The 27,754-nt window shown below is 41.4% G+C and overlaps 1 protein-coding gene across 4 annotated transcripts in view; it reads right to left on the bottom strand.

The window, feature by feature from the left end:
* Window positions 1-27,754, bottom strand: part of slc38a9 (solute carrier family 38 member 9) — a 71,118-nt gene that overhangs the window by 35,129 nt on the left and 8,235 nt on the right. For 3 of the 4 annotated variants that reach the window (XM_072571540.1, XM_072571533.1, XM_072571544.1), the window contains exons 2-9: window positions 24,858-25,020; window positions 11,574-11,703; window positions 7,185-7,306; window positions 6,800-6,863; window positions 6,574-6,667; window positions 5,097-5,267; window positions 4,668-4,727; window positions 329-526 (exon numbers count right to left, since the gene is read on the bottom strand). In XM_072571540.1, coding sequence (XP_072427641.1) covers window positions 329-526; window positions 4,668-4,727; window positions 5,097-5,267; window positions 6,574-6,667; window positions 6,800-6,863; window positions 7,185-7,306; window positions 11,574-11,703; window positions 24,858-24,955 — 937 coding nt within the window. In that variant the 5' untranslated portion in view covers window positions 24,956-25,020. The remainder of the gene's footprint in view (window positions 1-328; window positions 527-4,667; window positions 4,728-5,096; window positions 5,268-6,573; window positions 6,668-6,799; window positions 6,864-7,184; window positions 7,307-11,573; window positions 11,704-24,857; window positions 25,021-27,754) is intronic. The other variant, XM_072571554.1, reaches the window with a different exon arrangement.

Below are 27,754 nucleotides of genomic sequence, written 5' to 3'. Positions count from 1 at the left end.
AGTTAGCAAACTATCACCTCAAGCAATCAATAGATCTGCATCAAACATCAGAATCCTGAACATGTGCCATAAACAATTAGATATCCTGCAAGGAGCTGCAGATTAAATTTATGCAAAGACATCTATCAAACAGCCAACTCAAATAAATCCGATACAGCTATGCAAAGTCTTCAAAGCTTTAATGGTCATTTGCCAAATTCTTGGGTGCCTCTGTGACCACAGTTTATTTTCTCAACAGTAGATAAAATATACACCAGGTCTTCATTTCACGCTCTAATTCTCAGCCAATTTCTAAGAAATTATGTTGGTATGAGAGTGGAATACTTACCCAGATTATTGAATCGTGCAAAGAATGAAGCAGACTTAAAGCTGAGGAGAGGCAGCAACATTACTATCAGGTAGAAGGGGACAGTATTGGTTTTATTCCACCATTCCTGAAACTCGTGCAAGGCAGTGTCATTGCTTACAATGACAAACATGTCAGTGTTATTCCTTTGGTGAAGTCCAGGTGGATTTGGACAAATAACTGAAAATAAAAAAAAAGATGCGTCAGAATCACAAGCAATTGCAACAATTCTCAGATTTATAAAGAAAGGGCAAAAGTAAAAATCAGACCAACCAAGCAAACCATGCTATAGTTTGCAGAACATACTGATTCCTCTAACTGTTAATCCCTTTTCATTACCATTCCAATGATTACTGGTGATAGAGGAGCTGCGTGCAGATTTTAAACAGAAGACAAAAATCAATGGGGAACACACCAGATGTGCAAAAGGTCTAGTAGGGATCACTTTGATTATGATTGTGTAGCATAGGGAGTGCTGCTGATTAAAGACCAATGGACCACCATGGCAGCACTGTGGCTCAAATGGTTAGCACTGCTGTCTCAGTGCCAGGGACGAGTATAATTACAGCCTCCGCCGACTGTCAGTGTAGAGTTTGCACATTCTCCCAGTGTCTGCGTGGGTTTCCTCCGGGTGCTCCGATTTCCTCCCACGGTCCAAAGATGTGCAGGTTAGGTGAATTGGTCACTGTAAATTGCCCGTAGAGTTAGGTGTATTAGTTAGGGGGAATGGGTCAGTGTGGACTAGTTGGGCCGAAGGGCCGGTTTCCACACTGTAGGGAATCTAATCTCACTTAAAATCTAATCGTGTTGGTTCCTATTCCTTGAAAGTGAGCCACAGGTAGACAGGATAGTGAAGGAGTAGCCTGGCACGCTTGCCATTATTAGTCAGTGCATAGAATATAGGAGCTCGGATGCCACGTTGCAGCTGCACAGGACATTGATGAGGCCATTTTTGAGATAGTGTTTGCAATTCTGGTTGCCCTGCTATAGTGTTGTTAAACCTGAAAAGGTTCAAAGAAGATTTAGAAGAATGTTACCGAGACTGGAAGATTTGAGCTATGGGGTTGGGGGGCTTGGGGGGCTCCCTGGAATGTCAGACGCTGAGGAGTGACCTCAGGTTTATAAAAATCACAACTAGCATGGATAGGGCAAATAAAAAAAAAGGACATTTTCCATTGGGTGGGGGAAGTTTTAAAACAAAAATAGTCTAACAACTATATTTCCTTTAATTTTGTTTAAAGTTAGCACGCAATCACACCACCACCTTAAGCAACCAGTAAATCTGCATCAGATGTAAGGTGAGAAGGGTAAAGATTTACAAGAGACCTGAGGGGCAAACTTTTAAAGCAGAGGTGGTGTGTATGTGAACCAACTTGCCAACTTCGTGGTGAACAGGCAGGAGGCTGGAAAAACACAGCAAGCCAAACAGCATCAGGTGGTGTAGAAGTCTACATTTCAGGTAACAAAAACAAAACAAACAATAACAATACAGCAGCACAGAACAGGCCCTTCGGCCCACGATGTTGTGCCGAACTTCTATCCTAGGTTAAGCACCCATCCATGTACCTATCCAAATGCCGCTTAAAAGGTCGCCAATGAATCTGACTCTACCACTCCCTCGGGCAGCGCATTCCATGCCCCCACCACTCCCTGGGTAAAGAACCCACCCCGGACATCTCCCCTATACCTTCCACCCTTCACCTTAAATTTATGTCCCCTTGTAACACTCTGTTGTACCCGGGGGAAAAGTTTCTGACTGTCTACTCTATCTATTCCTCTGATCATCTTCCTTTTGTACAACTTTATGACTTAAGAATGGAATCAGCAACCCACCTAAATTAGATTACAGAAAGATACTGAAGGTGGATGGCAACAAACAGTGTCATAATCAGTTCATAGTACAAAATATTCTTGCAACATAGGACATGCGGGTTTCCTCCCATTATCCAAAGATGTGCAGTTTAGGTAGATTGGCCATGGGAAATGCAGAGTTACAGGGATTGAGTGGGTCTGGGTGGAATGTCAACCATTTATTTAGGCTGTGATTTCCCTTCCCGAGCAACCTTTGCAGAGTTCTATCCTTGCAGGTCAACTCTGCATCTTTTGGTAAATGTGGTGGGCTAAAAGAAAGGATGACAAATTAGAATTTTATGCAAATATAATACTGTAGATTCTGTAAATCTGACATAAAAACATAAAATTCTGAAATTAGGAAATTAAGTGTAATTTCAATCCAGAGATCTACACAGTACAAACACAATGCAAAAATGCTGTGGAAAAACAATTCCTGCAGGACAGTTTTCTGAAGCAATATGCTGAGGAACCAACTGGGGATACAGGCCATTCTGCATAATACAGAGCCAGTATTATGTAGAAAGGACTAATTAATAATCTTGTTATAAAATAACTTTTAGAGACAGATAGAATTTTCCATTACAAGTTTTGAAAAATATGAACAAATCTGAAACTAGGGTCTTAAATCTAAATCATGGCTGAACTGAAAATGGGGAGGAAATTGGCTGTGGATGTTTGGAAAAATACAGAAGATTTGATGGCAGACAGGGAATTCAAAGGGGAAACCATTTTTCTTTGCAAGCTTGGTTTTCTAAAAACAGACAGAAATCACTGAACAGGAAAAGCAGGAGTAATGGTGAACACAAGATGTTCAAGGTAACAGCAGATCAAAAAGATAAGGCTTTCCAAACCAAGACGTAAATCAAGGATTGGGAGAATGATAGTTCAGCAAATGACGACAAAGAAACAGGCTAAGACAGAATATTAGCAAAGACAAATATGGGCCTATTATAGGCAAAGATAGGATAATTTGAAGAGAGAAAATGGAGAAGTGGCAGAGAAGCTAAAGAATTATTCTGTGTCAGTCTTCTCAGAGGAACTAGATACAAAAATTCTCCCTAAAATAATGAAGAATCAAAAAGTCTAGTGAGTGTGGGGAGCTGGATAAAATATTAGGGGAAAAAATTATTTTTAGGGTAAATAATGTGACGGTAAGTTAACAAATCCCTTGCATCCAATGACCTAAACTAAAGTGCTGACAGGTGGCGAGCAGGTGCTTTGGAGCTAAGAGAGGGATATGATTTTCACTTCCTACTCACTTTTTTTTTTAAAAAAACTATCCAGTAATCACATCCTTCACAATAGGATTAGTGTTTTCTCTACACTATGTCTATAGTCCCCCTTTTTCTCCCACATTTTTTAAAGAGTGTAGTGATACTTACAACTTTCCAATCTGCAGGTACCATTGCAGAAGAGTTGGAATTTTGGAAGTTGAGGGTTGGTATTTTGAGAATATGACTAAGTGAATTAGGAGACTTTTTGTTTCCCCCCTCAGTGGCAAATATTAAACAGAAAGTAGGAATGAAGTAGAAAAAAGTGAGGAGCTTGCAGTGATGTAAAGGAAGCAATCCATGGGTATCTTCACTATAATTTCCAGAAGGCAGATTGAAAACCACCATAAGGTTTCCAAAGGATAAGGGTCTGGACAGGGTAAATAAAGAAATTGTGACCATTTGTGAAAGAATACAAAAATGGGAAAACACAAATAACTGGGAAAAGCAGCAAAAGCAGCATGACAATAAACTTCATGAACTAAGTGGTTAATGTCTGAAATGCACTAGAATGGAGAGGTGGCAGGTTTAATTGCAACATTCAAAAGAAAATTAAACTGTTAGCTGAAAAAGGAAGAACATGCAGAGGAATGATTCTGAGCACATTACTCAGAGCTGGAACAGAGCCAACGGGCCGAATGTCCCCCTTCTATGCTATGCGTAAAGATTTTGTCTTTTTAATTGTGTACTGAAATGGGAATGGAAAAAGAATGGAGCTGAAAAAAGCACAGCAGGTCAAGTAGCATCAGATGAGGAGGAAGATTGACATTTCAGGTCCGAACCTTTCGTCAGGTTCTCCTGCTTGTTCTGTTGTGCTTTTTCCAGCCACGCTCGTTACCCACTCTGATTTCCAGCATTTGCAGTTCTCACTATCTCTAAGTTACTGAAAATGAGAAAACAACTGTTACAAAATCAGGGTTTGCAAGGACTGCTGCAAGAATATATGATACTCACTGTGAACATTGGTTTGCACAGCTATGGGTTACAGCCATGGCTATAGATGAACTGGAGTCAAAATGTGGCACACAAATGAAGCTTGCAATAAGTAGCAAATTACTAACTGTTGACTAGCCTACAAAAGTAATGACAAAGCTCTCTTGCTTGCCACAATGATGTGATTCATTAAGAGCGAAATGTGTATTGTGATCACATTTACATATGAGAGTTTGAGGGAGAACTCAAATGCAGAATCTTACCTTTACTACTTCCATTTGTACTTAAAACATGACCCACTTCTGTGATATTATGAACATAGTCTGGAAAATAAGGCAAGAGATTATGGTACAGGAGATGAAATAATCTTAAACTCTAACACACAAATGCAATACATTATTCTGTGACCGTTCTGTTGCTGTGGAGGGAATCTAAAACCCCTTTGGGATATCAACATATACATGTCCATCTCTGTTGCAAAGATCCAAATTTGTTTTCCTAATATAAAATACCTTTCACAGTAATCTGATGAACTGAGAGCACAGGATTTTAACGTATGTAGGAACTGAACTAATCTTCATGACCTTGAATGTTACATTTTTTTTAAAATGTAAAGTGTCCAACATAAACTGTAGAGATTAGATTACATGGAAAAGGATTAAACTAAAGCATGTAGACATTTTCAAACTTACTGTAAATAAATTTCCCTGTATTGAAGAGAAAATTGGACATAAGCACCCAGTAAACAATCATGGCTCCGAACAGGGAAATGAGAGAGAAAAGAAGACTGGACCACTGGCCAAATGAACCAAAGTAGTATTTGCAGACCTCAGGAAATTCCCAGTTTGATGTATCAATATGAGCTTCAAGACAGAAAACAACATATTTTAGAAAACAATTCAGCAAAGGAAGCCAATAACTAACTATTACTGTCCTACTTATTAAGGATGTCATTTGGTGAAACAACATAATGGCACATACAAAGTGCTATGGATAGAATGTGGGCATCAGCAAGAATTTAAACTCATTGAGAACACGTAACATTGTGACATTGTGCATTCAGCTTGCACTTTCCCATCAGCCAAACTCTAGAGTGGATGGAAATAGACAAGCATCTTCAGACAGCCCTTCCACTATCTAGAAGGGCAAGTGCAGCAGAAGCACGGCAATACAATCACTTGCAAGTTCCCCCATTAAGTCACACAACATTCTGACATGGAATTACATCACTGTTGCTTCACTGACTTGGAGTCAAAATTTTGGAGCTACCTTCCTAACATTCAGGATGCACATGGTTTGCAACTGTTCAACTCCATGGTCAGTCACCATCTTCAAGAGTAATCCAGATTGGCAGCCCAAGTTTTTGTGCCCAACACACACCTCCCAAGACATGTGAAAGCTATTTGATTAATCAGATGTGTTTTTTCTTCAAACACCTTAAGTTAATGTCACATTCCAAATACCCAGCATTCCAGTGATTTAACTTTTCTTAAGTAAAACTGCTGCTGGAAATTGCTTGCAAAACTCATGATGCTAATATGGGGATGTCAAGCTTTCTGTGAAAAACAAAAAGTTGAGCAAATTGGCTGACCTAATTTACTTTCAAAATTAAGTTCGTTTCAATATATTTTATGAATTTAAACGTGCAGGTTTTTGCAGAGGGATGTTGAACATGTACTCATGATAAAAATAAATATTTGGGGAATAAAATGTTCTAACTGGTGTTGAGTCAATCCTAAGGAGTTCAAACCAGCTTTCAAAACTGAGGCACAGGGTTACAATCCACTCGGCAGGACTGTATTCAGAATCCTATACAAAGAGGTTTTATAACTAGTCAGAACATGTTTTGAATACACATCAGAAGTTACCATTAGTATTGTTATACAGAGTCATCGAGATTGATTTGAAATTACTTATTCTGCACTCCAGGTACCATTTAATATTTTGACAAGTCTTTCAGCTGAAGGTTTTTGAAAACTTGCTTCCTTAAATCTGAGCAAATTAAGCATGGTAATGACTGCACAACCCTCAAGTTAACACAACTACTTTTCATAGAATGCAAGAAATTTGTAGTGGAATTACCCATAATATTTATCTGAAAATTATTTCAAATATTTGTTTTTCACTGTATTAAACTGTACAGGTTTATCACAAAATAATAATACACACCTACTGTATGTCTAGATTTCAGCACCCGGTAACAACAATACAGCATCAGCAGGTTCATTAAAATGAGCAAGATAATCCCCAAAGTAAATCCTGCCTAAATGAGAGGGAGAAAAGAAAAAGTTTGCTTTTGAAGTTACAACAATCTCAAAAGTTCCAATATGTCAAATGAATACATTTTAAAAATGCAATGATCAACGTATTGACAAAATTCACACAAATGGCCAACCTCCTTTAATGCCCACGGAAGACTCAATATTGATGTTCCCATCATGGTATTCCAGATAGAAAATCTGGAAATGAATAAAATACCTCATTTTGATCAAGACGGCAGAGCAATTAAGAAATATTTTCCTTACAAACTGACATTGATTTGAAATTAATAATCCTGAAGAATGCATATGTATCAAATGGTTTTTTAAAAGTACTACAAAACAAAAACTGGTTCATCTATTTCAATGAATAACTCATGAGCTTTGAGTTCCTTTAAAAAAGGTGCTCATATATAGAGACAGAAATGCTAGTCTTTGATTTGACTTCCAGTTTAAAAGTGTATTTTGATCAATAAGAATTAACGTCAGAGATTATTGAAGAAAATGTAAACCTGTACAGACATTGTAACAATGCTGGGATTCTTTCCAAAGCCATCTGTGCTACTTTCAAGTTGGAGAGCACTTCCTAAAGGACTGTAAACATAAATTTCTTCTTCAGCTGGAATTACATGATCAGGTGGTACCTGAAAACCAAAAATTAGCAACTTATTGATAAAAGGTACCATCATATTTAAATTTTAAAAATCACAAAAATCTCAGTACTCTCTGTACTCAATGCCATCCACAATGCCTAAAATATCCAATTTGAATGATTCAATAACATGGTAATTAAAATGTTCATAATATAGGTCTCCCAATCTATAACCACTCCTACACCAATTTCCTCAAACCTGCATGGGCTCCTGGCTCTTCAATTGTTCAAATATTATTTTCCTGATTTTGAAAAACCTTCCATCATGGAATACAGGGAGAACTAGCCATTTCAATCCAGAACCAGCTCAAAAGGTAGAAGACAGAGGGTGGTGGTGGCCCGTGGCCAGTGGAGTGCCACAAGGATCAGTGCTGGGTCCACTGCTTTTTGTCATTCATATAAGTGATTTGGATGTGAACATAGGAAGTATAGTTAGTGAGTTTGTCGAAGATACCAAATTTGGAGATGTAGTAGACAGCAAAGAAGATTATCTCAGATTACAAAAGATTTTGATCAGATGGGCCAATGGACTGAGAAGTTTAATTTAGATAAATGTCAGGTGCTCCAGTTTGGAAAAGCAAATCAGAGCAGGACATACACTTAATGGTAAGGATTTAGGGAGTGTTGCTGAACAAAGAGACCTTGGAGTGCAGGTTAATAGTTCCTTGAAAGTGGAGTCGCAGGTGGATAGAATAGTGATAGGATTTCCTTCATTGGACAGAGCATTGAGTAAAGGGGTTGGGAGGTCGTGTCACGGCCGTACAGGACATTGGTTAGGCTACTGTTGGAATATTGCATGAAATTCTGGTCTCCTTCCTATCGGAAAAACGTTGTAAAACTTGAAAGAGCTCAGAAAAGATTTACAAGGATGTTGCCAGGGTTGGAGAATTTGAGTTAAAGGGAGAGGTTGAATAGGCTCGGACTGTTTTCCCTGGAGTGTCAGAGGCTGGGGGGTGATCTTATAGAGGCTTATAAAATTATGAGGGGCATGGATAGGATAAATAGACAAAGCCTCATTTCTGGGGTGGGGGAATCCAGGACTAGAGGGCATATGTTTAGGGTGAGAAGAGAAAGATATAAAAGGGGCCTACAGGGCAAATTCTTCACGCAGTTGGTGGTGAGTGTATGGAATGAGCTGCCAGAGGGAGTGGAGGTACAATTACAACATTTAAAAGGCACGTTAATGGGTATACGACTAGGAAGCATTGAGAGAGATGTGGGCCGAGTGCTGGCAAATAGGACTAGATTAGGTTAGAATACCTGGGTGGCATGGACGAGTTGGACCGAAGGCTCTGTTTCAGTGTTGTGTATTTCTATACGAGTCCCTCCCATTTTCATAATCTACCATACCCTATAAATTTCCATCCCAAAAACTCTATTCCTAGGAGACTTCTGTCTCTTGTGCATTCACTCACTCTTTGCTTCATCATTTACAGGCATAACTTAAACCATGCTAATCTAAGTTTGTGACTTTCTTACTCTTGCTTCTGCCAGAGCACCTAACCTTCTTTCAGGGCATCTTAAAAAAGCCCACATTTCAGACCAACTTCTCCCAGTCCTTTGGCATCAACTATTCTTATGCCTTTCTATTGTTTAGCAGGTGCTTGACCATGTTAATAGGTCTATACAAGTTTCCAAAGAATGAAATCAAAAGGTGTAGACTACAATTGAAGAAATCCACAGTATCATATTAATGACTCCCCTCACATCTGGATTGAATTCCATTTGCCACTGATCAGCCCATCTACACCTCCTGTAATCGAAGGCTAGCCTCATTATTTACAACCCCACCATCTATGAACTTACCGATCAATCTTCCTATGTTTGTTAAATATATTCCAGGAGGAGATTGATTCTCTTAAGGATTTAAAAATCTAAGGTTATGGAAGAGGCAGAAGTGTGGAGATGAGCATTATCACATCAGCCACGACCTCATTGAAAGGCAGAGCACATGCAATTGACCTACAACTGTTCTATGTCTTTGGCAATAAGTAGCAATCCACAGGGCCTAGCTTGGGTCCCTTGCTGTCTGCAGTGGATATACCTGCATATAAACTTTCTATATGCAGGTAATAGCAAAGCTAGTCAGGAAGTTGAATGAAATGGAAAGTTGTCAACTATCAAAATGATGGCGTCACTCCATTGGTCACTCAGTTGGCTACATTTAAGTTTGCAATCCAAAGTGATGTAAATAATGTGGGTTCAGTTCCTGTACCAGCTACAGGCACCATGAAGCTGCCACTTCTTCAGGTGGCCCTCAGGTTAAACACACCACCAGATGTCTCTCCCTGAAAGAGGGCAGTCTGTTGTTAGATGGGCTGATCAGTGGTAAAGAAAAAAAAAATCAATCCAGATGATAGGGAAGTCACTAATATGATTGTGGATTTCTTCAATTGCAGTTTACACCTTTGATTTCATTCTTTGGAAACTTGTATAGTTCTGTTAACATGGTAAAACACCTGCTAAACAATAAAAAGGAGTAAGAATAGTTGATGCCAAAAGACTGGGAGAGGTTGACCTTAAAATGTGGGCTATTTCAAGATGCCCTGAAAGAAAGATGGGGGCTCTGGCAGAAGTGGGAGGAAAAAAGTCACAAACATAAGTTAGCATGGTTCACGTTTGCTTGGATGGGTGGAGAGGTAACAAATGGATTTCAATCTGGAGAAATGCAAGTTTATGCACTTGGTAAGAGTAAATGAAGTATGTGGATATAAAATAATTGGAGGGATGTTGAGAAAGCTACAGAAACCTTGGACTGCATGTCCACAGATCACTGAAGTTAAGAGGAATAGCGAGATACAGTGGCAACAGTTGCAGATAGCCAACTTTTCTTCACAGGGTAAGATTTTAAAAACAAGACAGGGATGTCATGCTGGAACTATACAAGGTACTGATTAAGCCATGGCTGAAGTTTAATGCAGTGTTTTGGTCACATTACAGGTAGGATATAATTGCTCTAGAGTACACAGGTGATTTACCAGAATGTTGACATGACTTGGAAATTGCACCAAGAGGGAAGGTAGAAAAACAATCCTGCTCTTTCCAAAGAAGAGATGAGGCTAAAGGGCAACTTAGTGGTGTTCAAAAATAGGTGCCTGATTTAATAGACCAGAAAGACCCGTTTCCCATTGCAAAAGGATAAAATAACAAAGCGTACTGCTTTAAAAAGGTGCCCAGAAGCAGGATTAGACAGGATAAGAGGAAAAATGCTGTAAGAGGTTGGTGGCTATCTGGAATTCACTGCCAATTTGGTAATTGAGCCAGAAATCCTCAACTCTTTTAAAAAAAAAGTACCTGAATCTGCAACTGTAACCTGCAAGGCTATGAAACAGGTCCTGACAATTAGGATTAAATTAATGGCTACTTTATTCAAACGGTCCAGACACTGAATTGAATTACCTCTTTCTGATTTAACTTTTCTGCAGTTTTAAGAACCTTTTCAGCAACTGTAGGAACAACTTGCACATCCACAACTAATGCATCTCCAGACCAAAATGTGGTCGACTCCACTATCGTCGGGATATTTGGGAAGGAACAATAAATGCTGGACTAGTCAGAGATGCTGACATCCTGAGAGTGAACAAAACATCTACTCACTTTGTAAACATGAAGTGGAACCAAACCACTTCAACATGAATCCACTGCTGCTGACATCAATCAACCAGAAATCTTCCTCGTTTATGAAACTCAATTAACCAAATTACTACTCAAACCATCAGGAAAGCCGATGTTTGAATTCCTATAATTCCCACTAGGTCTGCTAAGATGGATCAAGTTCAGCTGTGATGAATAAAGTACAACCATCACTTATTAAACTTTAACAGCACAGAAGAAATAATTTACTCCAATGCGGCACAGTGGCTAACCCTGCTGCCTCACAGCACCAGGAACCCAGGTTCGATTCTAACCTCAGGCCACTGTAGGGAGTTCGCATACTCGCCCAGTGTCTGTGTGGGTTTCTGCTGGATGCTCCAGTTTCCTTTCAGTCCAAAGATGTGCAGTGTGGATGGATTAGCCATGGTATGGGGGGGGAAATACTCAACAGGTTGGTGTGGGCTGGATGGCGTTTTTCTGCACTGTAGAGACTCAACGATCTTAGAGATGGCACAATCTTGGAGGCAGCTTCAGCAGCATAAAGTGGATGAGAGTTAGGTGGAAAAGGATGGATATACAGAGGAGTGGGTGGATGTAGTGAAGGAAAAGAACAGAAACTTGCAATATTTATTCAAAGCTTAACAATATTGTAAAAAACACATTACCAAGGTCTTGTGTGTTGTGGTCAATTTACTGTAATACTGAATACGACTGTTCATTGCTGAAGCTTCTTGAGTCACCTGCTCCTGTTGATCTATGTTTCCATGAAGGTTTCTGGGTGGCACATAGAAAGGTCTAAGTGGAAGATACAAAATATACTTTGTTAACGTGTACATGTGATTTGCAAATATCAATTTTAGACTTTAATGTAGAAGTAGTGGGTATGGTGGACAACAAATAGTGGTGGTGAAAAGCCATCTTCTGGACTGTTACAATATGGACTGTGAAGGGACAGAGTTCCAGGAACAATGAAGGAATGATATTCTACAAAGACAGGATGATGCGCGAGAGGAGGAATGTGCACCTGTTGAATTTGTCCTCAAGAACTGATCTCAAGTCAGAGATGCTGTCAAAGGACCAATGGCAAGATGTCAACATGCATCTTCAAGGTAGCACTCAATGCAGCCATTATGCATTGATAGTCAAGGAATAAATGTTTATGATGGCATGTCATGTGAGAACAGATGGATTATCGCAGGAACTAAGAATGGAACTGAACATTGTGGAATATTCACAGGAGTTTACAACCTTCCTACATTTTGGGACCATAGTCAATACAACGTAAAATGAAGCAGATCTGCAGTTTCTGACAGGCCTGGCTGGTTCGATTGTAAATAAGAAAAGACAGACAGACTAAATTATTTTACTGGTGTAAAAGGGGGTAAGGTATTCACACTTGCAAGCAATGATAAAGGCAGCTATGATGCTTGGGAGTTTACAAGTCTCAGGGAAGTTTTAAAGTCATGTGTATCTATTCTCCAAACTTGTGTTTCAAAAACAAAACAAAATACAAATCTAAGAGGAGCTTGACAATGCCATCCATACAATCCATAAATGAGGGCATTACCAACAGGGGATATTCCAAAGCAAGAATGGTATGGCCCTCTACCATGGTCATTGTAGTCTCAAAGATAAATTACAGCAGAGATTACGGTGATCTTGCTGCTTTTGTGTAACTAACATCTTCCAGGAGGAAACTGATCACAATGCATGGTTCTTTGTCATCCAAAAATCAGGACAGTGGCACCAGATGTCTCTGACTATCACCAGACTGGACTCTTTGAACAGGGTTCTCATTCCACACAAGTACCAGTGTTGACTGCGGTACAAATCACTCCCTGGTGTGCAACATGGCAAGGACGCAACCCTGTAATTTTTCATTCACAACATAAATTCTATCCTTTTTATTAAGGTCAGCCTTGCTGCAGATGCAAATTGAAGACAAAACAGTGCAGATAGAAATTCCACAGGGATGAGCACTAGGGCCTAAACTAGTCAAAAGTCTGTCAAGGGGAAGGAAGGAGGAAGGAAGGTAAAAAAGTGAAAAAGATTATGAAATGAAAAAAAAATTGGGAAATTGTGAAACTGTCCATTTTGGCAAGAACTAAATGTTATTATCTAGATGGTGAGAGATTACAGAGCTCTGTATCCTAGCACCTGAATTACACGTAGTAAATATGCAGGTGCACGAAGTAATTAAGAAAGCTAATGCAATAAACAGTTGAGGGGCATTGAATATTTAATGGACAGTTATGCCTGTTATATTGGGCATTGATGAGATCATATCTGACATACCATGTACTGTATATGTCTCCTTATTTAAAAGGCAGACCATAAGACATAAAAGCCGAAATTAGGCTATTCAGCCCAACAAGTCTGCTCCACTATTCAGTCATGGCTGATTGGGGTTGAGAAACCTTTCAGGTTGTATTGGACCCTTCAAGTTCCATTTTTTGGAGGTCTGTCTTGTTAATTTCACCTGTCTTGTGAAGGTTCCTCAGATATGCTACAATATGGTTTTCTAGCTGTGAAGTTAGATCTATTGCCAACTGTTGGCAGGTGTTTGTATCTGCGATTAGTGTTTGCTTTGTCAATGCATTGTGTTCTGTTCAGAATGACGGTCATGCACCCTTTGCCTGCCAGTAGGATTATGATATTTGTTTTTTGAGTCCTTCCAGGACTTTCCAGTGTGTTCCCTCCTTTCTTTCCACTTAGTGTTGGTGCTACTGCCTGATGACCTGCTGGATTTTTTCCATAATTGTTATCTTGCAGGGTGGATTCCAGTGCTGCTAGGAATTCCTTTTTGTTCGTGTCTCTGTGGTTGAAGTTCATCCCTTGTACCTGGATGGCTTTTTCCAGTTTCTGTGATAGTCAGTTCAACAGATTCTTTATAGTCTCTGAATAGTCCATATTATTGCTGTGTGTGACCTTGGCCAGATTTTCTTATTGGGCTAGTCTTTTTTGTCTTGGTCCGCCATTCCTTCCTGTTATAACGTACTTGTCCATTTGTGGTCAATCGCATTTCTATGGATTACCAAAAGTTACATAAACAAGAGGCCCCCTCAGACCTATAGTCCCACTTCCCATTACACCAACATACAGATTAGCAAAGGAACTACAACACAAACTGAAACACCTAGTAGAAGACTCAAGCCACTCCTGCCTGCCTGTCCAATGTAATGTTTGTTGTGTCCTTGTAGGGTATTTTGTATATGATAATCGTTCTGTTTGTTGTTGGTAAATTCATCAGGAGCTGTTTGTGTGGTTGATAGATTTGTGGGCTACCATAATGCCTAGGGGTTGGGGTAGTCTGGTCATCTGGCCATCCACTCAGGAATTCCTCAAAGACACCAAGGTAGAGGACGACAAGGTCATGATTTCCTTCTGTGTGACGGCCCTATTCACATCAATAAATATCACCCGAACCAAAGAACCAGTGGCCTCACTGCTAAACAAACCAAGGACGTAGAGCTGCTACTGTCAGGTGCTTATCAGGAAGGACAGCATCCTCAAACTAATAGACCTGTGCCTCTCAACTCACTTCATCTTCAATGATAAGAGCTATAAACAAATCAATGGGAGGCCTCAGATCACCAATATCAGGTTTCTTAGCAAAAGCTAGAACGAATAGCCCTTCCCACGATCCAGCCGAAGCTTTGGGTCTGCTATGTGGATGACACCATTGTCATCACAAAACGAACAAATTAGAAGAAACCCACAAACAACATCCTTACTGGTATAAAGTTCACTAAAGAGAAAGAGAACAGACATACCTTCCTAGATGTCACAGTAGACCAAAAAGCCAATGGAGAGTTGCAGACCAGCATCGACAAGAAAGCCTCACACACTGACCAGATGCTCAAGTACAGGAGCAATCACCCCAACACCCACAAATGGAGCTGCATCAGGACATTATTTAAACAAGCCACAACACACTGCAACACACAGGAACTAAGTAGTCAAGGAAAACCATCTACACAAACGTATTCAGGAACAAATGTGTAACTGATAAATGCTTCCGCTGATTCCTAAACACGCCTAGAGACTCTAGCCACTCTGCCATACAGTAAAGACATCTTGGAAAAGATGAACAGACTACCCCAGCCCCTAGGCATCACGGTAGTCCACAATTCTATCAACCACACAAACAATTCCTGATGAATTTACCGACAACCAACAGAACGATCATCATATACAAAATACCCTGCAAGGACGCAACAAACTTACATTGGACAGACAGGCAAGAAACTAGCCACCAGGATACACGAGCACCAACTAGCAACTGAAAGTCATGACCAACTATCACTAGAATCCATACACACAGACAAGGGACACCAGTTTGACTAGGACAACACATCCATCCTAGGACAGGCTAAACAAAGACAGGTAAAGGGAATTCCTAGAGGCCTGGCATTCAAACTGGAATACCATTAACACACAGATTTGGACCCCACTTACCAACCTCAAAAAAAAATAACCAGAAGTGATATCACCCACCACAACAGACCAAGGCACATAAATAGAAAGTGGAACAGAACACCAGTGCTTCAGAGGCTCACTGATGATGTTACCAAGAATGGTGACGAAATGTCTGTGAACAAACCCACCAGCTCAGCGAGCAAACCTGCAACCTGAGCTACAAATCTTCTCTAAAATCACAAATGTTAAAACATTGCTGACTTTAGATGAGAATGCTGTCAAAGCCTTTGTTAATTTCATTTGAAAAATTGGCTGATCAGATGGAGTGGCCAGAGAACTGGTGAGTCATGCTCGTTCAGACTAACGTGGTAGGGCTGGTGAGGTATTTGCAGCGCTGTCAGATGAGGGATCAAGAGATTACGTAGATGTCAAACAGGATATTTTGAGTCTCTGAACTGGCACCAGAAGTGTATAGACAGAGCTTCAGAAACAAAGAAGGAACCAGGTCAGCCTCAAGTTGAGTTCGAAAGAATTAAACATAATAATTTTGATAGCCGAGTGCAGGCTTTAAAAAAAATAGACAAAATATATTAGGATCTGAGAGAGATTATTCTGCTAGAGGAGTTTAAAAACTCACTTCCAAAGATGATAAGAATTCATGTGGATGAACAGAAAGTGAGGAGTGGCAGAAATGGGAGATGAATATGCATTGGTGCAGAAGGAGAAGTTTAACTTCTGACAGGAATTTCATCCGGTGAAGGATAGAAATTGGGAGAACGGGAGATCCTTCACTACAAAACAAACAGTAGATCACACTGGAAGTAGTTTACCACAGGTGAAGAAAAGAAATCCAAGAGGGTGAAAAAAGGTGAAAGGCCTCAGGTATTTCCACTGTGGTAAGGCAGGACACAAAGTTATAGTGCTGGTCATTGAAGAAAGGTACCGTGGGAAAAGATGTTGAACAAAAAGAGGCTAAACCAGTGGGATTAGTGGAAATAGTAAAGGAAACCTCAAGAAAAGTCAAGGAGTTTCAGGCAAGTGCACAGCCTAGGCAGGGCCTGGTATTAACTCTGTGGGTTAAGTTTACTCAGAAAGAACAGGGGGAGAAAGGCAAGAAAAGTTACAATTCTAAGAGATACAGGATCTGGTCAGTCTCTAATAGAGAGTGATGAAACTCTTTCCACTCTTTCTGGCATGTTACCCAACCGGGTGTTAATTTGTGGAACAGATGCAGAAGGATTTAGTGTTCCCCCGTGTAAGATCAGGTTGAAGAGCCAAATCAAGACTGGGGAAGTAACAATGGAAGTGATCGACAAAGTTTGAGTTCCAGGAATACAATGTGTTCTTGGATGTAACTTAACAGAATCCAAAGTGGGAGTGATGCCCATTGTGGTGGAGAAGCCAAAAGGATCGATAAAAGATCTATATCATGATACATACTCAGAACAGGAATAACATGTATTCCTGAGGGTTATCTTAACAAATCTTAAGGCAAAAATGGAGACCACGGCAGGTTACTGCAGAGGAGAAATGGGCGGAAGTAGCATAGTGACAGGAAGCATTATGGATAGCACATGAATTACCAGTAGGCGGTCATCTAGGTGTGAGGAAGCCTCAGGCTAAGATACAAAAGCATTTCTATTTGACCTGGACTGCATAAAGATTTGGTTGAATTTTGTGATAAGTCATACATGCCAAATGGTAGGTAAGCCACAGGCAGTAATAAAACCAGCACCTTTGTTGCCAATTCCTGCATTCAAAGAACCTTTCATGCAGGTTATGATTGATTGTGTAGGTTCCCTCCATAAAAGTGGGAACCAGTATTTGATAAGCATAATGGGTGTGACTACCAAGTTTCCAGAGACAATTCCATTACGGAACATTAAGGCAAAAGGGTGGTGGAGGAGTTGGAGGCTTTCTTTACCCAGTATGGATTACCAGAGAAACTCTAATTTTACTGCTAAACTATTTAAGGTAGTCATGGATAAGTTTAGATCTATTGTTATGACACACAGTGGTGAACCTCTGTTAATTAAACTAAATACCCAGTAAAGCTCACGTTGCATTGTAATCTGTTAGAATACGAGTGACAGAATGACCAAGTTCCACTATTTAAACAAAATATCAATTTTTTTTTTAAACTCTAAGAAATAGGCATTAAACAACAACTATTCAGAACTCGAAGACCTCCTTTCTCCTAAATGCTCATTACCTGAGCAGAGAGAGGAGTTGAACACAAGGCTACAGGGATGGTGCAGGAGGGGTGGGTTTTGGATTCTTGGATAATTGGGGCTCTTTCTGGGGTAGGCGGGACCTCTACAAGCAGGATGGTCTTCATCTGAACCAGAGGGGTATCAATATCCTGGGGTGGGTGGGTGGGGGGGGGGGGCGGTGAGGATATTCGCTAAGGCTATTGGGGTGGGTTTAAACTAATCCAGCAGGGGGGATGGGAACCAAAATTGTACTTAGAGTATAGAAAAGGTTGAGAATAGAGAGGTCAGATATCAAGTTTCAGGGATGTAAGATGGCACCGGCAAGCAAGTAGTTGGTTTCAAGTGTGGATGCCAGGAGCATCTGGAATAAGGTGGATGAACTTGCAGCATGGGTTAGTACCTGGGACTTGGATGTTGTGGCCATTTTGGAGTCATGGATAGAGCAGGGACAGGAACAGTTGTTGCAGGTTCCAGGATTTAGATGTTTCAGTAAGAACGGAGAAGATGGTAGAAGAGGGGAGATGTGGCATTGTTGGTCAAGGACAGTATTACAGTTGCAGAAAGGATGCTTGGGGACTCGTCAACTGAGGTAGTATGGGCTGAGGTTAGAAACAGGAAAGGAGAGATCACCCTGTTGGGAGTTTTCTATAGGCCTCCGAATAGTTCGAGATGTAGAGGAAAGAATAGCAAAGATGATTCTTGATAGGAGAGAGAGAGAGAGACAGGGTCATTGTCATGGGGGACTTCAACTTTCCAAATATTGACTAGGTACACTATGGTATGAGTACTATAGAGGAGTCAGTTTTTGCCCAGTGTGCGCAGAAGGGTGTTAGTTACTGTTGGGCAGAGTGAGAAATCAAGTCTGGATGGCATGGATTTTGATGTGTCTCAAAATATGTTAAATAACGAGGAATTCCTTGAGGAATGGAATAGGACAGTGAGCTGTTTATGGAGCAAAGAACAGAGTTAAAAAGCTTGTTGCAACATTACGAGGATATGTGCAGGAATAGAATCGGCAGAACTAACACTATTGTGCACGAGGTGGAAGTAGGGAGTGCTGTTCCGATAAAACAGCACCCCTACAGGGTTAATTCCCTGAAAGCTGCATAGGTACCGAATGAAATGGATACGATGCTCAAAGATATCATCGTACAGAATCAAAATGAGTGGAGGTCGCCAATCGCGTTAGTTCCCAAACCTGACGGGACTCAACAATATTGTGTGGACTATCGGAAGTCAACGCCATAATTAAATCAGACTCCTATCCAAACCCAAAGTTGGAGGACTGCGTGAAGTTGGACAAGCCAAGCACATCACGAAGGTGGACTTACTGCATGGTTATCGGCAGGTATCTTTATCAGAGAAAGTGAAAAGACGTTTCTGCGTTTGTAAACCCCAAATGGGCTATATCAATTCAAAATGACGACTTTTGGAATGAAGAATGCACTAGCCAATTTCCAAAGAAGCGTAAACAGAGTTGTGACCAGATTTTTAAAAATTGTGCCGTTTATCTGGATGATGTAGTGATCTTTAGCCATTCATGGAAAGATCACATGATACAGTTGGCTCTTTGAAAAAAGAAAACTGATAATAAAACTTAAAGAAAACAGAATTCACAAAGGCAGAGGTGATGTTCTTGTGACATAACATCAGACATGGAAGGATGAGCCCAAGGAATGTGAAACCGAAGACCATAGAGGAATTTCCACAACCATCCTCGAAGAGGTGCTTCGATTTTTGGGACTGAATGGATTCTACCAGACGTTTGTTCCAAATTTCAGCAGCGTGGTGGCACCACTGAGGTACTTACTAAAGAAAATGAAGAAATTTCAGTGGATAGTACAATGCTATGAGGCATTAAGAATTTAAAAACCGAATTAACCACTCCACCACTTCTAGCTACATTTTTAGCTGAATTTTTTGAAACCCGTCAAAGCTGCAATCGATGCAAGCCATATTGGGGTTGGTGCTGTACTGATGCAAGACGATGATGACAGAATTGAAAGGCCAGTTGGCTACTTTCCAACAAAAAAAAAACTCAGTATACACCACAGAAAAGATTCTGCCATTTACAAACAGTCTTGAGTTTGGTATAGAGGAACCTTGACTATCTGTCATTCGATTAACTTAACAAAATACTCCCTGCCTGTGTCCTTTGGATAAGACAGGTTCCTCAGTATTGGCCTTGTGAACAACGCATCAGAGAGAGTTGTGTACAGACCATATCCCTCACATTTTTGCAAATAATTAAAGACAAAAATATGGGACCATTTCATTGGAGTCTCATGTTATACAACGTAAATTCTACATGTTGCGTGTCATAAAAATGTGATTGCAAATGCAATATCACGGATTTCAAAGAAAAAGTGCAGATAAGATTGGACTGTATTTAATCCAATATTATAAATGTGTGCAGAATTAATGAGGGGGTACAACTTAGTTTAATGACATACATATTTCTTAGTACAGGGGAACCTCGATTATCCAAATACCAATTATCTGAAAATTGGATTATTCAAAGGAGATCAAGGTCCCGATGGAAACACGCCTTTGAAATGTTTCTAACAGTGATCACATCTTCTGTTTACAGCGATTAAACAAGCACCATCTCCAAATGACTGACTGCCCGCCCTCTCTCTCTCTCTCTCTCTCTCTCTCCCCCCACACTTTCCCTGGAGGTTGAGATTCTGAAGGGAGATTTCAGAGTTAGGCAGAAATTTAAAAAGGTCCTCAAGGGCAGGAATATCTGGATTACTCCCAGTGCTACGAGCTAGTGAGGGCAGGAATAGGAGAATAGAGCAGATGAATGAATGGCTGAGGAGCTGGTGTATGAGAGAAGGATTCACATTTTTGGATCATTGGAATCTCTTTTGGGGGGTAGAAGTGACCTGTACATGAAGGACGGATTGCACCTAAATTGGAAGGGGACTAATAAACTGGCAGGGAAATTTACTAGAACTACTTGGGAGGATTTAAAGGTGGGGGGGGGGGGGGGGGGCGGGGGGGGGCGGCGCGGCGAGGTGGGTGGGACCCAGGGAGAGTGAGAGGAAAGAGATCGATCCGAGACTGGTACAGCTGAGAACAGAAGAAGTGAGTCAATCAATCAAATCAGTCAAGGCAGGCAGGGACAAGGTAGGACTAATAAATTAAACTGCATTTATTTCAATGCAAGGGGCCTAACAGGGAAGGCAGATGAACTCAGGGCACGATTAGGAACATGGGACTGGGATATCATAGCAATTATGGAAACATGGCTCAGGGATGGGCAGGACCGGCAGATTAATGTTCCAGGATACAAATGCGACAGGAAGGATAGAAAGGGAGGCAAGAGAGGAGGGGGAGTGGCATTTTTGGTAAGGGATAGCATTACAGCTGTGCTGAGGGAGGATATTCCTGGAAATACATCCAAGGAAATAATTTGGTGGAACTGAGAAATAAGAAAGGGATGATCACCTTATTGGGATTGTATTATAGACCCCGCAAAAGTCAGAGAGAAATTGATAAACAAACTTGTAAGGAGATCTCAGCTATCTGTAAGAATAATAGGGTAGTTATGGTCAGGGATTTTAACTTTCCAAACATCGACTGGGACTGCCATAGTGTTAAAGGTTTCGATGGAGAGGAATTTGTTGAGTGTGTACAAGACAATTTTCTGATTCAGTATGTGGATGTACCTACTAGAGAAGGTGCAAAACTTGACCTACTCTTGAGAAATAAGGCAGGGCAGGTGATTGGGGTGTCAGTGGGGGAGAACCATAATTCTATTCGTTTTAAAATAGTGATGGAAAAGGATAGAACAGATCTAAAAGTTGAAGTCCTAAATTGGAGAAAGGCCAATTTTGATGGTATTAGGCAAGAACTTTTGAAAGCTGATTGGAGGTGGATGTTCACAGGTAAAGGGATGGCTAGAAAATGGGAAGCCTTCAGAAATGAGATCACAAGAATCTAGAGAACGTATATTCCTGTCAGGGTGAAAGGGAAGGCTGGTAGGTATAGGGAATGCTGGATGTCTAAAGAAATTGAGGGCTTGGTTCAGAAAAAGAAGGAAGCGCAAGTCAGGTATAGACAGGATAGATTGAGTGAATCCTTAGAAGAGTATAAAGAAAATAGGAATATACTTAAGAGGGAAATCAGGAGGGCAAAACGGGGGCATGAGATAGCTTTGGCAAATAGAATTAAGGAGAATCCAAAGGGTTTTTACAAATATATTAAGGACAAAAGGTAACTAGGGAGAGAATAGGGCCCCTCAAAGATCAGCATGGTGGCCTGTGTGTGGAGCCACTGAAAATGGGGGAGGTACTAAATGAATATTTTGCATCAGTATTTACTGTGGAAAAGGATATGGAAGATATTGACTGTAGTGAAGTAGATGGTGAAATCTTGCAATATGTCCAGATTACAGGAGGAAGTACTGGATGTCTTGAAACACAAAAGTGGATAAATCCCCAGGATCTGAACAGGTGTATCCGGGAACTCTGTTGAAAGCTAGAGAGAAGTGATTGCTGGGCCTCTAGCTGAACTATTTGGAACATCGATAGTCACAGTTTTGGTGCCGGAAGACTGGAGGTTGGCAAACGTGGTGCCACTGTTTAACAAGGGCAGTAAACACAAGCCTGGGGAACTATAGACCGGTGAGCCTGACCTCAGTGGTGGGCAAGTTGTTGGAGGGAATCCTGAGGGACAGGAGGTACATGTATTTGGAAAGGCAAGGACTGATTAGGGAGAGTCAGCATGGCATCGTGTGTGGGAAATCATGTCTCAGAAATTTGATTGAGTTTTTTGAAGAAGTAACAAAGAAGATTGATGAGGGCAGAGCAGTTATTGTGATCTATATGGACTTCAGTAACGCGTTCAACAAGGTTCCCCATTGGAGACTGATTATCAAGGTTAGATCTCATGGAATAAAGGGAGAACTAGCCATTTGAATACAGAACTGGCTCAAAGGTCGAAGACAGAGGGTGGTGGTGGAGGGTTGTTTTTCAGACTGGAGGCCTGTGACCAGTGGAGTGCCACAAGGATCGGTGCTGGGTCCTCTACTTTTTGTCATTTACATAAATGATTTGGATGCAAGCATAAGAGGTACAGTTAGTAAGTTTGCAGATGACACCAAAATTTGAGATGTAGTGGACAGCGAAGAGGGTTACCTCAGATTACAACAGGATCTGGACCAGACGGGCCAATGGGCTGAGAAGTGGCAGATGGAGTTTAATTCAGATAAATGCGAGGTGCTGCATTTTGGGAAAGTAAATTTTAGCAGAAGTTATACACTTAATGGTAAGGTCCTAAGGAGTGTTGCTGAACAAAGAGACCTTGGAGTGCAGGTTCATAGTCCCTTGAAAGTGGAGTCGCAGTTAGACAGGATAGTGAAGGCGGCGTTTGGTATGCTTTCTTTTATTGGTCAGAGTATTGAGTACAGGAGTTGGGAGGTCATGTTACAGCTGTACAGGACATTGGTTAGGCCACTGTTGGAATATTGCATGCAATTCTGGTCTCCTTCCTATCGGAAAGATGTTGTGAAACATGAAAGGGTTCAGAAGAGATTTACAAGGATGTTGCCAGGGTTGGAGAATCTGAACTACCGGGAGATGCTGAACAGGCTGGGGCTGTTTTCCCTGGAGCGTCGGAGGCTGAGGGGTGACCTTTATAGAGGTTTACAAAATTATGAGGGGCATGGATAGGATAAATAGACAAAGTCTTTTCCCTGGGGTCGGGGAGTCCAGAACTAGAGGGCATAGGTTTAGGGTGAGAGGGGAAAGATATGAAAGAGACCCACAGGGCAATTTTTTCACAGAGTGGTACGTGTATGGAATGAGCTGCCAGAGAAAGTGGTGGAGGCTGGTACAATTGCAACACTGAAGAGGCATTTGGATGGGTATATGAATAGGAAGAGTTTGAAGAGATACGGGCCAGGTGCTGGCAGGTGGGACTAGATCGGGTTGGGCTATCAGGTCAGCATGGACTGGTTGGACCGAAGGGTCTGTTTCCATGCTGTACATCTCTATGACTATGAGTTCTACAGAGGGACACACACACCCCTGCGCTTCCCAGGGACAATCTCTCCAACATTGTCCTGTGCAGGGCAAACGTGGAACCCGTCAAACATTTGCAGTAAAAAAGATGTCTGTGGCTGCGTGCTATTTGCAGACTTACCCCACAGAGGCAGCTACAGCAGTCATATTGTTGGTGTGCAGTCCGAATGCCCCAGAGAGGGGCCGAAGATGGACGGGGTGTTGGGGGCGGTGGATCGCGCGCTTTTTGCTGGGGGTCGGGATTGGGGTTGGGGTCTCACGCACTGTGTGCTGCTGCAGTCTCCTGAAATTGGAGCAGACTTTAAAAACTCCAAGCCCCAGAGGAAAGGCATTTAATCAATTTTCCAAATAAATTGATTATCCAAACGAAATACTGCCCGCCCATCACTTTCGGATAATCAAGTTTCCACTGTAATGGTATTAGAGAAAAAGATTTGAAGCCATCTTTTCATTATGATTTTTTTTTTAAAAAAAGGTGAGACATATTACAAAGTCTGAAGGAGGATTATGCCCGAAAATTAGACTCTCTGGCTCCTCAGATGTTAACTAACCTGCTGTGCTTTTCCCAGCACCACACTTTAATAATTCTGACTCTCCAGCATCTGCAGTCCTCACATTCCCCTAGATGTGCGAATGACTACTGAATGCAACCTTATTTAAACACCCTTCGACACTAGAACCCAGGCAATGTTAGAACCATATATGTAGGACTCAAAAATGACAACAGGTCAATCAGCTAAAAAAAAAAACACTCCATTGAAAACAAAAATGGGGAGGACATCACCAATGGCAATAAACAGAGAGATGGATGGACACGACTTGCACTACAGGGAGTAAATACCCACTGGAGGAAGCACCTGACACCCAGGGAAATCTGTTTGTTAAAGTTGGGGATCAAATCCACAGTGAAGTTGCTGAGCAAAGTTTTGCCTTGCTTCAAAATGTCAGATAATCTTCTACCCCACCTGTATTCATGGAGGTACAGGACACCAGGACCCCTTCATCACCTTGACAAGCTTCTGTCTCTGCTGAAGGGAGGGCTGAGTTCACATGATACGAATGCAATCTTGCATGTGCAAGGACAACCATAGCAATTTCAACAATTATATAAGCATCTCCTTACTCCTCAACACACTGCTGATAATTTACCTCCCTTTTTGATTAAAAAAAAAGTCACTCAAGTCCCTATTCTGTTTTTTTTGGGGGGGGGGGGGGGGTTGCAGTGGGAGGAAGGAAAAAGTAGCTTTGGTCGGTCAGTTAATTACAAATACTATTCATTAAACCTTACCTCCTTGAATTTGATTCCTGCTTGCCTTTTGTTTGTTCCAGATGTGTCAATTTATCCTCAGCCACAGGAGTCAATAACGGTTTGGTGTCATCTGCCATATTTCAGAATATTTGGATCTCCAAGGCCCGGTTATATTTTCATTAGTTACTGTTCTTTTATGTACCTATAGCACAGTGATATAAAGATAAACATTCAGGTGGTTAATAGAAATTGTTGTCATACAAGCAGACGCAGATTCAGAATGAAGGTGTTGTTTTAAATACACTCTGGTTGTGAAGTCATTAGCTGAGTCAGCATTTATTTCCCATTCTTATTGCCCTCAAGATAGTTGTGGTGAGCGGTCTTCTTGAATCACTGCAGTCCATGTAGACCCATAATGCTGTTAGAAAGGGGATTCAGGATTTTCATCCAACTAAAAAAATCTGAAGGAATACCAACATATTTCCAAGTCAGGATGGTGAGTGACTTAGAGGGGAAAATGCAGATGGTGGTGTTCCCGTGCATTTCCTGCCCTTGCCTTTCTAGATGGAAGTGATCATAGGTTTACAAAGTGGGTCAATGGAGCATTCATGAATTTCTACAGCCTATCTTGCAGTTAGTACACATTGCTGCTGCTGAACATTGCTGGTGGAGGGAGCAAATGTTTGTGAATGTCATGCCAAATCAAGTGGCTGTTTAGTCCTGGATGGTGACGAGCTTGAGCAATATTGAAGCTGCAGCCATCCAGACAATTGGGTCTATGCCATCAGACTCCTGACTTCTGCCTTGTAGATGGTGGACAGGTTTTGGGGGAGTCAGAAGTTGAGTAACTTGGTGCAATATTCCTAACCTCTGATCTGTTCTTGTGCTTACGTAGAGTCCAGTTCAGTTTCTGGTTCGTGGTAACCCATGGGACATTTACAGTGAGGGCTCGGTGATGGTAATGCTACTGATTGTCAAGGGGCACTGGTTTGTGTCTTTTATCGGATGTCTATGTTGACATTTGTGTGGTGCAAACATTACTTGCCAACTGTCAGCCCAAGCCTGGTTGTTTTCCAGTCTTGTTGTATTTGGACCAGAACTGCTTCAGTATCCAATGAGTTGCAAACAATGGTAACCATTATGCATTCGAGTGAACATCCCTACTTCTGATATGATGGAAGAAAGGTCATTGATGAAGCAGCTGAAGTACACCACCCCAAGGAACACCTGCAGAGATAGCTTGGAGCAGAGAAGACAGGCCTGCAACTACCACAACCAATCTAGTGTGCCAGGTGTGACTCCAATCAGCTGGATCCCTTCCCACACCCACCAAACAAACTGGGTATCACTGAGCAGGTGCTGCTTGATAGCACTGTTGTTAACACCTTCCTACACGATACTAGTGACCGAGTAGACTGACAGGGGTGATAATTGGCCAAAATAGATTTGTCTTGCTATTTGTGCAAAGGATATTCCTGGGCACTTTTGGGTAATTGCATTGGAACAGCTTAGCTAGGGTTGTACTAAGTTTTAGAGCACAAGTCTTCAGTACTATTGCCAGAAGGTTGCAAGGGGCCATTAACTTGGCAGTGTCCAGTGTCTCCAACTTTTTCTTGATGATATGTGGAGTGAATCCAGTTAACTAGAGACCAGCATTGGTGATGCTCGAGACCAATGGAGGTTAAGATGGATCACTTGTCACTTGATGACCCAGGGAAATCTTCAGCTGGAAGGAGAGAGACAGACAGTCTACACTAATGAAGTGCTAAAAAGGTGTCAATAGTGCTATCCAGCAATACTGCTCAGGATTAACCTGCTCAGTAATGCCTAGTTTGGGATCAACCAGGGCCACTCAACTCCTGACCCCATTACAACCTTGGTTCAAACATGGGCAAAAGAGCTGAATTCAAGAGGTGAGACAAGTGTGACACAGCCCTTGACATCAAGGCTGTATTTGACTGAGGATGGTTTCAAAGAACCCTAGCAAAACTGGAATCAATGGGTGTCAGGAGGCAAACTCTTCAGTGGTTGAAGTCAAACTGGCACACAGGATGATGGTCATGGTTGTTGGAGGTTAGCCATCTCAGCAGGAGTTCCTCAGGGTAGTCTTCTTGGCCCAACCATTTTCAGCTGCTTCAAAAGGCCTTCCCTTCATCATAAAAAGGTCAGACTTGTCGATGTTCACCAGTACAATTCTCCACTCTGTCCATATTCAAATGTAACGAGATCTGGATAATATCCAGAGGCATGAGCTGACAAGTGTCAAGTAACATTCATACCACACAAATGCCAGGCTATGACGATCATCAATAGCAGAATCTAAACACCACCACTTGACATTCAGTGGTATTACTATCACTGAATTCCTCCATCAACCACCTCCTGGAGGTTGTCATTGACCAGAAAATCAACTAGATTGCCACACAAAAACAGCAGCTCCAACAGCATGTCAGAGGCTAGGAGTACTGCTGCAAGTAACTTCTCGATTACCCAAAACGCTTGTCCTTTATGTACAAGGCACAGGTCAGGAGTGTGATGGAATACGGAGGAATTTGGATTATCCAGCATTTGATTAACCAAATTTTGCATCATCTGAACAAGATCACAAGGTCCCAATACCGATAACATAGTTAGCCACGCATCAATTAACCAAACGAAATACTCCCTGCCCATGTCCTCCAGATAATTGAGATTCCTCTGCACTCCATTTGCCTGAATGATTGCAGCTCCAACACAAGAAGCTTGAGACAATCCAGGACAAAGTAACCTGTTTGATTGGCATTACATCCACAAGCACCCACTCCCACCACCACAGTGCTCAATAGTGGCATGCATTGCTATCTACAAATATGATGTAAAAATTCAAAGATCCTCAGACAGCACTTTCCATTTGCATCTAGAAGGATAAGGGCAGCAGATACATTGGAACATCACCA

Source organism: Chiloscyllium punctatum, chromosome 1 (assembly GCF_047496795.1).
Source record: "Chiloscyllium punctatum isolate Juve2018m chromosome 1, sChiPun1.3, whole genome shotgun sequence".
Classification (NCBI taxonomy): Eukaryota; Metazoa; Chordata; class Chondrichthyes; order Orectolobiformes; family Hemiscylliidae; genus Chiloscyllium; species Chiloscyllium punctatum.
This window is presented reverse-complemented; position numbering and strand designations above follow the sequence as displayed.